Source organism: Desmodus rotundus, chromosome 11 (genome assembly GCF_022682495.2).
Source record: "Desmodus rotundus isolate HL8 chromosome 11, HLdesRot8A.1, whole genome shotgun sequence".
In the NCBI taxonomy this organism is placed as follows: Eukaryota; Metazoa; Chordata; class Mammalia; order Chiroptera; family Phyllostomidae; genus Desmodus; species Desmodus rotundus.
In genome coordinates, this window is record NC_071397.1 from 18,679,527 (window position 1) to 18,692,380 (window position 12,854).

General features: G+C 37.0%; 1 protein-coding gene across 11 annotated transcripts in view; it reads left to right on the plus strand.

Moving 5' to 3' along the window:
* MLIP (muscular LMNA interacting protein) overlaps nt 1–12,854 on the plus strand; it is a 225,113-nt gene that overhangs the window by 186,982 nt on the left and 25,277 nt on the right. For 9 of the 11 annotated variants that reach the window (XM_053914200.2, XM_045193378.3, XM_053914199.2 and 6 more), the window contains one exon: nt 6,714–6,920. The exons of the other annotated variants lie outside the window; for them this stretch is intronic. In XM_053914200.2, coding sequence (XP_053770175.1) covers nt 6,714–6,920 — 207 coding nt within the window. The remainder of the gene's footprint in view (nt 1–6,713; nt 6,921–12,854) is intronic. 11 annotated transcript variants of the gene reach the window in all.

Sequence of the window (12,854 nt, forward strand, 5' to 3'; positions counted from 1 at the left end):
TTTTCAAAATTAAATATGTATTTGCCATGGCTGGTGTGGCTCAGTGGATTGAGCACAGGCTCTCGAACCAAACGGTTGCTGGTTCGATACCCAATGAGGACACATGCCTGGGTTGTGGGCCAGGTCCCAGTAGGGGGCATGCGAGACACAACCACACATTAATATTTCTCTTCCTCTCTCATTCCCTTCCTCTCTCTCTAAAAATAAATAAATAAGATATTTAAAAAACAAACAAACAAAAAAACCACAAAAGGTCACTGGTTCGATTTCCTGTCTAGGTCACGTGCCTGGGTCGTGGGCCAGGTCCCCAGTAGGGAGGATGCAAGAGGCACCCACACATTGATATTTATCTCCCTCTCTTTCTCTCTCCTTTCCCCTTTCTAGAAATAAATAAATAAAATCTCAAAAAAACAACAAAATTAATTATGTGTGTGTATTTATATAAAAGGCACACATATTTAACAGACTTTTTTAAGCATCTTAATATTTGCTACTTAAATTACTCTTTGTCCTTTTTTTTTTGCATTGGCAAATATGACAACTATTTTTTCTGCAAATACCCCAAATGGGAAGACTATTCCCTCTATTCTTAGCATTTAACATTTAATGTGTGTGCCAGGCCCTGAGATAGCTATGGATGACTCCACAGGAAATGGAGCAGACAGTCTCTGCCCCTCCCACCCCATAGAACTTAGACTCTAGTAGGTTCTAAATACTCTGAACCTCGGTCTCTGTTTCCTTTCTGCTACTTTTAATCTTTTCTTGCAACCCTCAGTAATTCTTCACTGGACACTGTCTCCCTCACACTCAGGCTGCGCACTCCATGTCCTGATCCTCTGGTCCTCTCATCCATGAAGGGACCCTCTCCCAGCTGCTGGTTACTAGAGCTTTTGGCTTTTCTACAAAGAAGAGAAACATGATGATAGAATGCATCACGATCTTGGGAAGATCAATGCCAACACTTAATTTTATCCTAGAAAAATGGGGCTCCTAATCTCATTTTTAATGGTACCCATATTAATACCCATTTGTGGGTCAATGAAATAGTCACTACTTCTAACTAGTCACTAAATGAATAGTGAAAGGACTCCAGACACTTTAAAGAGAATGCTTGTTTTAAATGCTAATCATTATAATTTCCTCTAGAATCTCTCTTAATTTTGGAAGCAAGAGGTTGACTTCTTCCTAAAGGTCACCAAATATGTTCTCTTTTCTCCTCACCATTACAAGAAATCACAGGTGCCTATTTTATGTGTTATGTTACTCTCTGACTTCTTCAATATGAATTACTCCTCTCCACCAAATACATCTAGGACAGCAATGCAGGACAAGAAGGAATTAAACTATATGTACAGAAAAACATAAAACAGCATTTTAGCCCTTTGGGGCCCATTGTGATTGATGACAAAATATTTTATGTTTGTTTTCCCTTGAGCGTGTCTCTTTTACATATCTTTGCACTTATTTATGTCGTCTGCTCTGTGAAACTTGCTGTAAGACAACCACAAACTTTAAGCACTAAATAATCCAAAGCTTAGCTCCAAAATTATATTTTAATCATTTTAAGACTTTTTTTGTATAGGGGATTTGAAATGGCTAAGCATATGCTATTTTTTTTCATGCCTCACAGATTCACATTTTTTGGTTAAAATTATGATTCAAAATAGATTATGTTGTTTGAAGTACGTCTGTTTTTAAAATGCATATGGATTCTTCAAAATTAGGGCTGATGAGCAAGAAGTTATACCATATGTTCAAAATTGGGACACCTAATTTATCTTGGCTTGATCTTAATGAAATGTAGATTATTAGAATCTCTTGGTAATTTGGGGTTTCTGTGATGGCATCTGTAAAATGTTGATATGTCTTTGACTTAAAGAGTCACTCACTCTGTGAGAAATGCTTTGTAACTGTTCTTGACTTCATGAACAAGGTGTTCTTTTAAGTTCCAACTATAGCAGAAATCCTGTAATTCAGATTTTCAATTGTTAGAAACTGTAGGCAGAAAGAAAAGCTGAAAAGAAGTGCTCCATTTAAAAATAAGTGTTTTACCAAAGAGACGAGGAGAAGGGAGAGAGGACGGAGTTAAACACTCCCGGTCATCCCGGTCATCTCACGGAGCGAGATGTGCTGTGAGTTCCCAGAGGCGCGGGGACAGCGAGAGCACAAAGTGCATTTTTACCCTTCATTTCCAAACCACAGGGAAGGAGGTAACTTTAAAATACCAGGATGCAACAAAAGAGCCTCAGATGTAGAGACTTTAATAAAAAGAGCCCATAGTACCTTAAAATGCCCTTTGTTGGTATGGCAATATAAACAGTTTCTGAAGATAAACAGTGTGACTTGATTGGCTGGGCGGTAAGTGGGCTTTTTCTAGAGCGGTGAGTGCATTGGATATGGCTGTAACATTAATTTTCTGATGTCTCTGTCAATATTTAATGCTGCAGTGCCCATAATTCTTTAATAAACAGAGCTAAATTCATTTATCCACTGCATAATTGTCTGCTAATTTTTCTAATGAGCAAAGGTATTATTTGCTTCATGCGTTCTGATGTTCTTGAAATTATGCCAGAATGACACTATAAATCAATCAAAATAAAAATCCAGCTCCTAAGTAAAGCTCATTTTATTTAGATAAATTTAGTATCTAAGTATTTTTGTATTTTAGAAGATAATTCTTAAGTGAAAAAATTTAAAGCATTTTTGTCAGAAACAACTGTTACATTTCTCACTGGTAGAAACATGTACAAAACAATTTTATGATCCCTGTCCTTCCCTCAAAAACTAGAACATTAAAAGATTCATCTATTGAATGTTAAAGCAGTGTGGAAAGTTGTTCATTTTTCAGGAATCATTTAGAAGGGTGATCTCCAAAGTAAAGCACACCAGCCTCGAGATAATTCATTGGGGGTAGAGGTGGGGGTCAGGTCTGATAAGGATTTCGTTAGTGTTATTTTAAACCTACAACAGGGTCACAAACTATGGCCTGATGCACCGCCTGTTTCTATAAATATATTTTATTGGCACATAGCCGAGCCTATTCTTTATGTATTGTCTAAGGCTGTTTTCGTGCTACGAGAGTAGGAGCAATTGTGACAGAACGTATGGTTTGAAATGCCTACAATATATACTGACTGTACCTGTATGGAAAATGTTGGCCAGCTCCTGACCTAAAATCGTAAGAAAGATTTTAAGCTTTGTTGTATTATATGGGTTTACATGGGTCTTCTTGGTAGGTCTGAATGCTGGACAGTCACAACTCACGTGTATTCTAAGTGAGAAGTTCAGGGAAAGTCTCAGGGCTCTCTAGCTTGGTACAATGGACAGAGTCCTCACGTGTCTATTCTTAAAGTGTGTTGCAACCTGTCACAGTTCATATGCCAGCTGGACATATGATTTATCATTTTAACTATTTTTAACTAAAATAATCTTCATAAAATGGAGCAAATGACTTGATTTTTAAAAACCTCCTGCAAGATAATCTTGAATGGAAGATACAGTGACTGCAGAGTGCACAGTCAGCAGACACTCTTCCTGAATGTGTAGGGTACACATTGATTTGCAACCCCCAAATCCTTTGTCTTTGCATGGGTGTGTATGTTGGCAACAGGGATTCTCTGACCTGATTTTGCTCTGAGAAGAAGAGGAGATGAGGATGTACATCCAATCACACAGCAATCTTATTTACAAGAGGTTTTCTTTCTCTTTCTCTGCAGCAGCCTGGACACAGACAGGGCGCTATGTAAAGGATAGATGAGTTTTGATTATTTGAGGAAAAATAATGGCTACATGAACTCACAGACCAAAGCCTGTATCTTTGGAGCACAAAGACAATCCCAGTAGTGGTGCCTTCTGCATATGAACCTCTTATGAAAACATCTGATACAGGCAGGATTTAGTTACTATGGAGATAAAAAAAATAAGGAAACATAAAGTCTCCCAGACTCCATAACAAAGTTGATCTTTAGGTTGAAATTGTGAAACAAAGTAATTGGGAACAGTTGAAGATTCTAGGTGCTACAAACAGAAGGGAAGGAGAGGTTATAATCATTACAATGGGCAGGTTGAATTCAGGCCGAAAATTTCTTAAGCAAGACAAATAAGACCCACTTATATGCTAAAGGATAAACTTTACAGAGAAAATGTAATTGTTAGAGTATTTTAACATCAATACTCCTAAGGTAATAACAAGAGATAAGATGAGAATAAAGTAAAATATATTAGTGATAAAATACATTGTCATTTTTCAATTTAAGATAGAGTATGTGGAAAAATAAAAAATATTTGTGGAGTCCTAACAAAATATGGCTATATTTTAGGTCAACAAAATTTTATTAATTGCCAAGGCAAAAATAATGCACACAAATGTCTTTAGTCAAAAATTCATAAATTAAAACAAATTTAGAAAACACAAAAAATTAATACAAATTTAGAAAACACAAAAATTCCCTGCCACCAATATATTGAAAAATTTGCTTTTCATAAAATCTTTGATTAAAGAAGAAATTCAAAATAAATTTCTACCTTGAAAATGAAAGGTAATTATTGTCTATTAAAACTTTTGGGATACAGTTAAAATCATTCTTGGAAGAATATTTATAGCTGTAAGTATGTTTAATAAGTAAATAGAAAAATAAAAATAAATCAGCTAAACATTCAATGTGGAAATTTTAAGAACCATAACATTTTCTATGCATAAGAAAAGCAAAACAAAGGAACTTAAAAGGATAGAAAAGAGATAACTAAAAAACAGAAAAGCTGTAGAAATCATAAATATCAACATTTTTAATAAACAAATGAATAAATTAGTAACAGTATAGTAACACTGTTCTTGTGTAACAATACTTTCAAAATTTTGAAGGACATCATTTTGCTCAAAATTCTATATCCCAAAACTTTAAAATAAGATCAGAAGAAAAATTTTAATCTGCAAGATGTCAAAAATTTGCTTCTAATACTCCATTTTTCTCCCAGGAAGCTCCTTTAGGGCACAGTATGTATGAGAGAAACCAAGAAAAAAGAAAGATATGGGACCCTTAAAAGAGGAGACCGAACACAAGAGATAGGCAAAGAAAATTTCTAGTATGTTGGTAAAGAGAATCACAGGGTAAGAACTTATACAAAGCTTAGCAGACAAGTAGCACAGATTGGAACAGGTACCTCGAGTGATGTCTATGTTGAGCCAATGGAATTAGACAAAAGGAAGGAATAAAAAGTATATGAACTGGCGAAGAGGAGGTAAATGTATCATTATGTTAGGTGATTCAATATTTTAGGTGCTATACGTGGAACTTCCAAGAGAATCAACTGAATGATAATTATAATCAATGAGATAACTCAGTAAAGTGTCTCAGTAGGAAATCCAAAGCTTTCATGTTCTGACACAGAAATACTCCAAAGCTGTTATTAAGTGTAAAATAAAATCCAAACAAATAAAATGAAGATAATGGATGTAAGTGCTATCATTTTTGTAATAGTATATATTTGCCATATGTATGTGTTAAATTATTTGTATTATCTTCATATGTAAAATAAACACTAGGAGCACAACAAGAAACTAATAAAAATAAAACACATTTAGTCACTGTTTCAAGGTACAGAGGGTTTAAACCTCTCAATTTAAGCAAACTTAAATACCTTAAAATTATAATTTTCTAACCTGTTTAAATTTTTTAAGAGTTTTTCAAGTAAGTTTGCAAAGTAAGTTTTGACCCCATTGCTTTAAAAAAAGGGGAGCATCTACTGGTACAGCAAACACATCCAACATAAATTTTAGAAAATCAGTCAATGGCTTAAAATACATGGTTTTGGCAAAGTGAATTCAGCGTGAACTGTAAGAGGTACTTATGTATCTGCCAAAAATGTAGCCCTTCTCTTTTATAGAGATTTATGTTGACAGACCCTTTTTGCGACTTTAATTTGTAGGCTGAAGACTTCGCACTCTGGTGGTTTCCTTGCTCCTTTCACATAATCCATGACCTTGTCCTGTAGCTCCTGCTTCCTCAAAGTCATTGGCATTAATCCCCTTTCCAGGGTAAAGACGCACTCAGATTAAGACCTCACAACCTCTCCTCTCTACAGTTGAACTCATCTGTTTGCTGTATCTGCACTTTCCATAGCAACACATTGCCTGGAATTAAAGACCTCATTCATTCCCTCTTGACTCACCTCTTCCTGATCCTTTGTTCATACTCAGCCCGACTCAGCAACTTCCTGTACCATGAATTAAACCAGTAGTTTTGCTCCTGATCAGATGCAGATATCCTGTGCGGTGTGTCCCCTTTCTTGCCCGATTTCCTCTGGCCCCAATCAGGAGCACCCTTAAATTAATTTCCACTGTTACCTACCTCTTCAATGAAAACATTCTAATCTCATCTCCCCGTTTTAGGATGAGCTCTCTTCTTCCTTAAATGTTTCTCCTTTCAGTACTGTCAAAAAGAACAACCTTGGCTCCCTCTAGGACACACTGTCAGCATTTGTTTAGTTCTGTAGAAGAGGCTGGAGGTAGGAGGCTGACAGGAATTATTGAATAAAACAACAGCAAAAACCCGACATCATAAAAGCAGGTGTCTTGTGGGAGACCTGAGCATGAGAATAAACTTTCTCCTTACTTGTAAGAAATGCCGGCATAATGTCTGTAATATTTAGACTTAACTCTAAGTACGTTTGACTTCTGTCCACTAACATACTCTTTATGCATTTCTTTTTCCCAGGAGGTGACAGTCCCTCACAAGCCTGCTCCTCTCCATCCTTTATATCAGACTAAACTCTATCCTCCTGCTAAGTCCCTGCTGCATCCACAGACCCTCTCACATGCCGACTGTCTTACCCCGGGGCCCTTCAGTCATTTGTCCTCCTTCTCACTGACTGATGAACCAGAAAACTCCCACACCCGGTTTAGTCACAACGCATATAATAAGGTGAGAATTCCCTGCTGAAAGGGGAATTATTCTGTGCTGTGAACTTTCTTTATGCTTAACTTTTAAAACCTTAGTGTGCAGGAAACATATATTAAGATTATTTAAATATATTAATATTAAATATTTGCATTAAGACACATGATCTTACAAAAAGATAATAATTAACCTTGGGAAGTTATTAAACATTTATTTTTTTCCTTTCAAGTCATCTCCTGATTTGCATTCCTCATTGCTTCATATTCTAGCCCAGGGTGGAAATCCCAAGAAATTTTCCAAAACCTTACAAGATGCCATTATTAACTTATCTTCTAGTCTTAGTTAAATGTTATTAAAAAGCTTCTTTAAATTAAATGCCTGGAGGAGGAAGCACTTATAATTGTGGTCAATGAGCAACAAGTACTTAGAATTTTAGCAGGTACCTGTAAAATGTGTCTATCTGTCTCATAATTTATAGTAATGGGATACATAAACAATAATGAGGTGTTAGTACCTAAAATAGCCGCATGCATTAAAAATGAAGCAAAGATATTTATAATTGGCTTTGGAACACCATCACAAAGTTTCTACTAGAAGCAAGCAGCCGGCACCACCCTAGGCGTGTGTGTTGGGGCCCCTCACCCGTCTCAGCATCACTGTGAGAACTCCCTGGCCAGTACAGGCTCCTAGACCCACAGCGCTTCCTGGAAGAACCAACATGTCTAAATCGACCTGCAATTGAATCTGTTTTTAAAATTCAAAATCTTGTTTAAAGCATTTATTTTGCAAATTCTCCATATCTTATGGAGTATACCTCTATACTTAAAAATCAGTCAAGGCCATATATTCCAGAATGTGGTAGAACAATATTACTTGGGCCCTGAATCTTTTTTTTTTAATATTCATAAACCCAGTCTAAACACAAACCATTATCTAAAAAGTTGATACAATTGTATGGGGAAAAATTTGCTGTTTGTATTTAATAATATCTATCAGAACAGAGGATGAACCATGAATTAAACTTTCAAAACATCTATTTTCTGCAAACAAAATGTTTTGGGGCAAGGCTCAGGATGACTTTTTTATGATCTTTGTTTTCCACTCTTAGTCTACAAAAAAGTAGTATTTTCAGAGGAAGTATATTATTTTTAGTGATTTTATATTATGTGAAATTCTTCCTGATTGAATGCTTGCCAACATCCGTGAAGTGTATTTAGCTCTTCAATAGTTAACAGTGCTGCTAATCACATCATTTTCTTATAAGCTGTCATCTGTGATGGGGTTACAGTTGTATTTCATAGGTCTTGATAGCATTAAACAGCTCAGTTTTTTGTTATTTTGGTGGTGCTTTCTAGAACTATTCAGCAAAGATAGAGTCAACATCTCATTCCATCCATTAGTCTGTGCTTGGTCAGACTGAGAAACAATATATGCAAATGTCATTTGAGGTTGCACAACTATTTTCATTCTACACAATCTTCATAATAAATTTTATCTTTCAGAGTCTGAGATTCATTGGTATTGAAAAAAGAAACATATCTGAAATGATAATAATATAGTAAAACAATATTTCTGATGGAAGATTCAATTGCTTAGTCTTATACTTCAATTGTTCCTATTAAAGTAAATAGATTACCAAATTGGATGTTTACCAACCTTAAATATTGGGCCAAGACCGTGCAAAGTTATAAAGATCTGTCTTTTTACTTGAAATAGCTTCTTGCCTAGCATTATAAAATGTATCTGCCATCTAAATGAACTTCTCTTCAATACCCAATATCATTCTCAGCTAGGCCTGATTTTACAGCTTTACCTGCTAGGCTCATCTCCAAACTCTAATTTTCCCGCCATTCCCCCAGGAGAGCCACACTGAACTTGACTTAACTGTCTCAGATAGTCTCCCATCAACTGGGGGTATAGAAGGTGTTAAACAGGTTTTATTCTCCTGTTGAAGCGGTACTATGGGCTCCTCTCTTCTAAAGCTTCACCAGACTCAGTGTCTTCTGAATCCTTACCCTAAAGTCTACCTTCTTCTCTTACTTTCAAGATCGAACTCTATTATATGATGTCACATAATACATGATGATGCTCAGGTGCTTTCCTTTTTATCTTAAAATAAGCCAGTATATCCTCTCTTTCCCCCAGTCTCACAAGGGGAGTCATTACTCTGTAATTTTTAAAAGTGATATAGCCCGATGGATAAAAGCATGACGTCTGTATGTATATATGCATCTGTAGACCCTGCTTCTTCCAGGTAGTGATATTAAGTAACTCATTTAGCTTCCATATACCTCCATTATTGATCTATAGAATGAAGATGACGGTAGTATTCACCTTATTAGATGATTAGGATATTAAAGTGTACTAATATGTGCAAATCACTTAGAACAGTGCCTAGAACAGAACAAGAAACATGTAAGAGCCCTGGCCTGGTGGCTCAGTTGGATGAAGTATTGTTTCATATGCCAAAGTGTTGCAGGTTCAATTCCCAGTTAGGGCACATACTTAGGTTTTGCGTTTGATCCCCAGGCAGGGCACTTAGGGGAAGCAACTGATCAGTGTTTCTCTCTCACATTGATCTCTCCCTCTCTCTCTCTCTCTCTCTTTCTAACCCCATTCCTCTCTGTCTAAAACCAATAAATCATATCCTGGGGTGAGGGTTAAAAAAAGAACTATATAAATTTAGGTCTTATTACTAATTGGCCTGCCCAGTGTCATTCCCATCACTCTTGAATTTTCATTTGGTTTTTTTCCATTGGACCCCTCTTCTTTGTGTTTAGAAACTTCAAAAAGGAAAACAAAATGAAAACCTTCCCCATCCTTTTCCTTGGTGATGCTGCAAACCTAGTAATTTCAAGACCTGCTTTCTCTCAAAGTGATCAATAGCCATTATCTGCATTCCCCCTCCATATCCTCTTTAACCTGTTCTGGAAAGCATCCTTTCTTTCCCTTCAGCCACTCTAACAAAATTGCTCTCTGAAGTGTAAACTGCTTGTCAGCAAGCTCAGCTGAATTTCCTCAGTCCCTTTATCCCATGCAGCAATTGACACAATGGATCATAAGCTCTTGAATCTTTCTCCTTGCTCTGCTCTTGGGAGATAGTATCTATGTCCCCACTTTCTAAAGGCTCCTTCTTTATTTCCTTTGTGGACACTTTTCCTCCTCTACCTCCACCATAGTCACCCACTCACAGGCTATCTTGATAAATCTTAGTGCTGATAATTCTCAAATACACATTTCCTACTCCGCTTCTCCTCTGAGATCCAGTTTTATAACTTCAGCTGCTTGCTTGTCAGTTCCCTTAGGATGTCACATTGTCACCTTAAACTCACCATTTATTCTGCCTCAAACTAGTTCTGTTCTGGTTTCCCTACTCTGTCATTAGTACCATAATTCTCAGTCCCCAGCCTCCAAACTCAACTCATCTATTATGCTTTTTCTTCTTTTTCTTCATTAATTCACCAAGTTCAATGGATTCTTCTTTTGTTAAATCTGCCATGTTGTATTCTCTCCCTGTTCTTTATTATCATTCTACTTTACTTAAACCAATTTACTTATTTCCCTCCAGGCACACCTTGGAAATTTCTTACTGTTCAACCTATTCATGCATTCGTTCTACTCATATAAAACACCTTCCAGCCTTTTCTCCTTACTTATGCAAACCATTCATTCTCATACTTTATGATCTAGTCAGATTATCTCTCCTCTTCTGTGGTTTCCCTATGTATCAGCATTCAAAGTGGTATTTTTCTCCTTTCAATTTCTAAAATCCTTGCCTGTTCCAAGGTATCTCATGCGTGTTATAGGTTATCTCATATTTATTTGTTGTGATTGTCTTAGTGTCTGTCTAGGATGTGACATGCTGATATGGTGGCATTCACATAGGTGTAGCAATAAATATGTGTTAAATCCTAAAATGACCCAAGTTGTTCAGTAAGAGCACAAGATGCTTGAATATTTAGAATTATTTTTATTTTAAGCCAAAACTAAATCTGAGTCAATTTATGAGTTTATCAGTATATTGAGTACAATTTCAGTCAATTGAGAATCTCTCTCTTCTGAAGCCTGCATCCAATTTCCAGCGAGCTAATGGAGAGCCTGGCACGGGAGCACATGTGGGGTGGGAAAGTGAAGGCAGGAGGACCTGATCTTTTTCTGCTATATGTAGACTCTGGTATCCACTGGGGGGTCCTCAGTTTTGCCTGGTGTATGACCACTCATCATACAATAAATTGCTGCATCCTTCTTTCTTCACCTGCATGGACTTTGTTGACTCTGGGTTAGCTACTGCTGAGCCCTCCAGCATACATGCGAAAGCATTGTTGACTTGCATACTGAGAGCAGGTAAACTTCGTGAGGCTGTTCTCTGAACCATCAGCTTGGATGCCCTAGGTATCCTTCTCTACTCTTCTGTTCCTACTCCCTTTGCTGTAGGGAACTCCACAGAAGTTCATTTGTGAATTTGCCTACTTGCTAAAATGTGTTTGTGCCCCCAAATCAGTACTCGCTGCATGTTTATGGTCACATGGGCATGTGTGAAGGACAGTGAAAATGTGATTGGCCTGTGCACCTATCCCCAGCTGAGGCTGAACAGGGCGATGCTCTGCCTTCTTTTTCAGTTTCCATGCTGTAAACAGTTGTCCTTTTCACAGTCTGTTTAATACTTTGTGTTTTGAATTTTTGGGCTTCTTGCTGGTGCTTTGCTGTCTAAAATGGTGATAAAGCATAGTGCCAAAATGCTGTCTCGTGTTTTCTAAGTGCAAGAAGGCTGTGATGTGACTTAGCAAGAAAATCTGCATCTCTGGTAAGCTTCCTTCAGGCGTGAGTTAGAGTGCTGTTGGCTGTGCCTTCAGTATTAATGATTCAATGATATATATTAAAAAAAGGTTTCTTTAAAAAGAAACACACAAAAAACAAGGTTATGTTTGATTGATTGATGAAAATGTGATCAGACTTGTAGGAACACAGTCCTATATTTCCCCTTGGAGCCATGGTGCAGTATTTTCTAATTTTGTGTTTGCAATGACTTTATAGAGCATAACTACTGCGGATAATGAGAATCCACTGTTACTTTGTTTGGGCTTCCTGAGAAGAGTAGTGACATGTTAGCAGTTCCTCTGGGAGGTGGTTCCAGGAAATACCAGTTAGGGGAGTGAGAAACTGAGAAGACATCTAAGAAAGGGTGTGTCATCAAGCAAGTAACTAGTATGAGTATCTGAACTTGAGTTTTCTGGGGCATTCTGGGAGACAGTGTAGAACACACAGATCTAGGTGATCTGAGGTGGGTGCAGGGAAATCCTCACAGTCGTCAGTTGAAAGCTGTTCCTAGGGGAGGGGTGTATTGATCACCAGAAAAAACCCGCAGACAAAGAGGACTAGGGACAGGCATTTGAGGTTCAGAGGCTGGTACTACAGAGTCAATGCCTGAGCTAATATAGGCAGGGAGGGATTTATATTACATATCTTAAGAAATCTTACATTCATAATCTAAATTTGAAGTCAAGTATCTTATAAATCAAAACTTTGGCTAACAAACCTCAAGAGAATTTTCTGTATTTTAATATGTTATGCATTGGGATGCTTACAACTACTGGAACAATAAAAAGTGCAAAGGAAACATGTCCGGGTATGTGGGATTACTACTTTAAAATTACGTCTCATCCACAGTCATTTTGCCGATTTCCCCTCCATGTTGCAATGCACTTACAATTGTTTAACTTCAAAGCTCATAAAAGTATTATGCACAACACACTTGTTGATGTCTAGGTCAAGGCCTACTGGAGTCCATCTTCTATGTTTAAGAATTCAGTTCATTTAGAAAGAATCCCCTTCATGTCACTGCTAATACATTGCCATGGGCATCTCAACTACTTCCTTGGTCCTCAGGTGAGAAACCTAACCTGCGTATAATGTATATAAGTAGAAAGTTTATTGCTTTCCCTAACTTTTATACTTTTA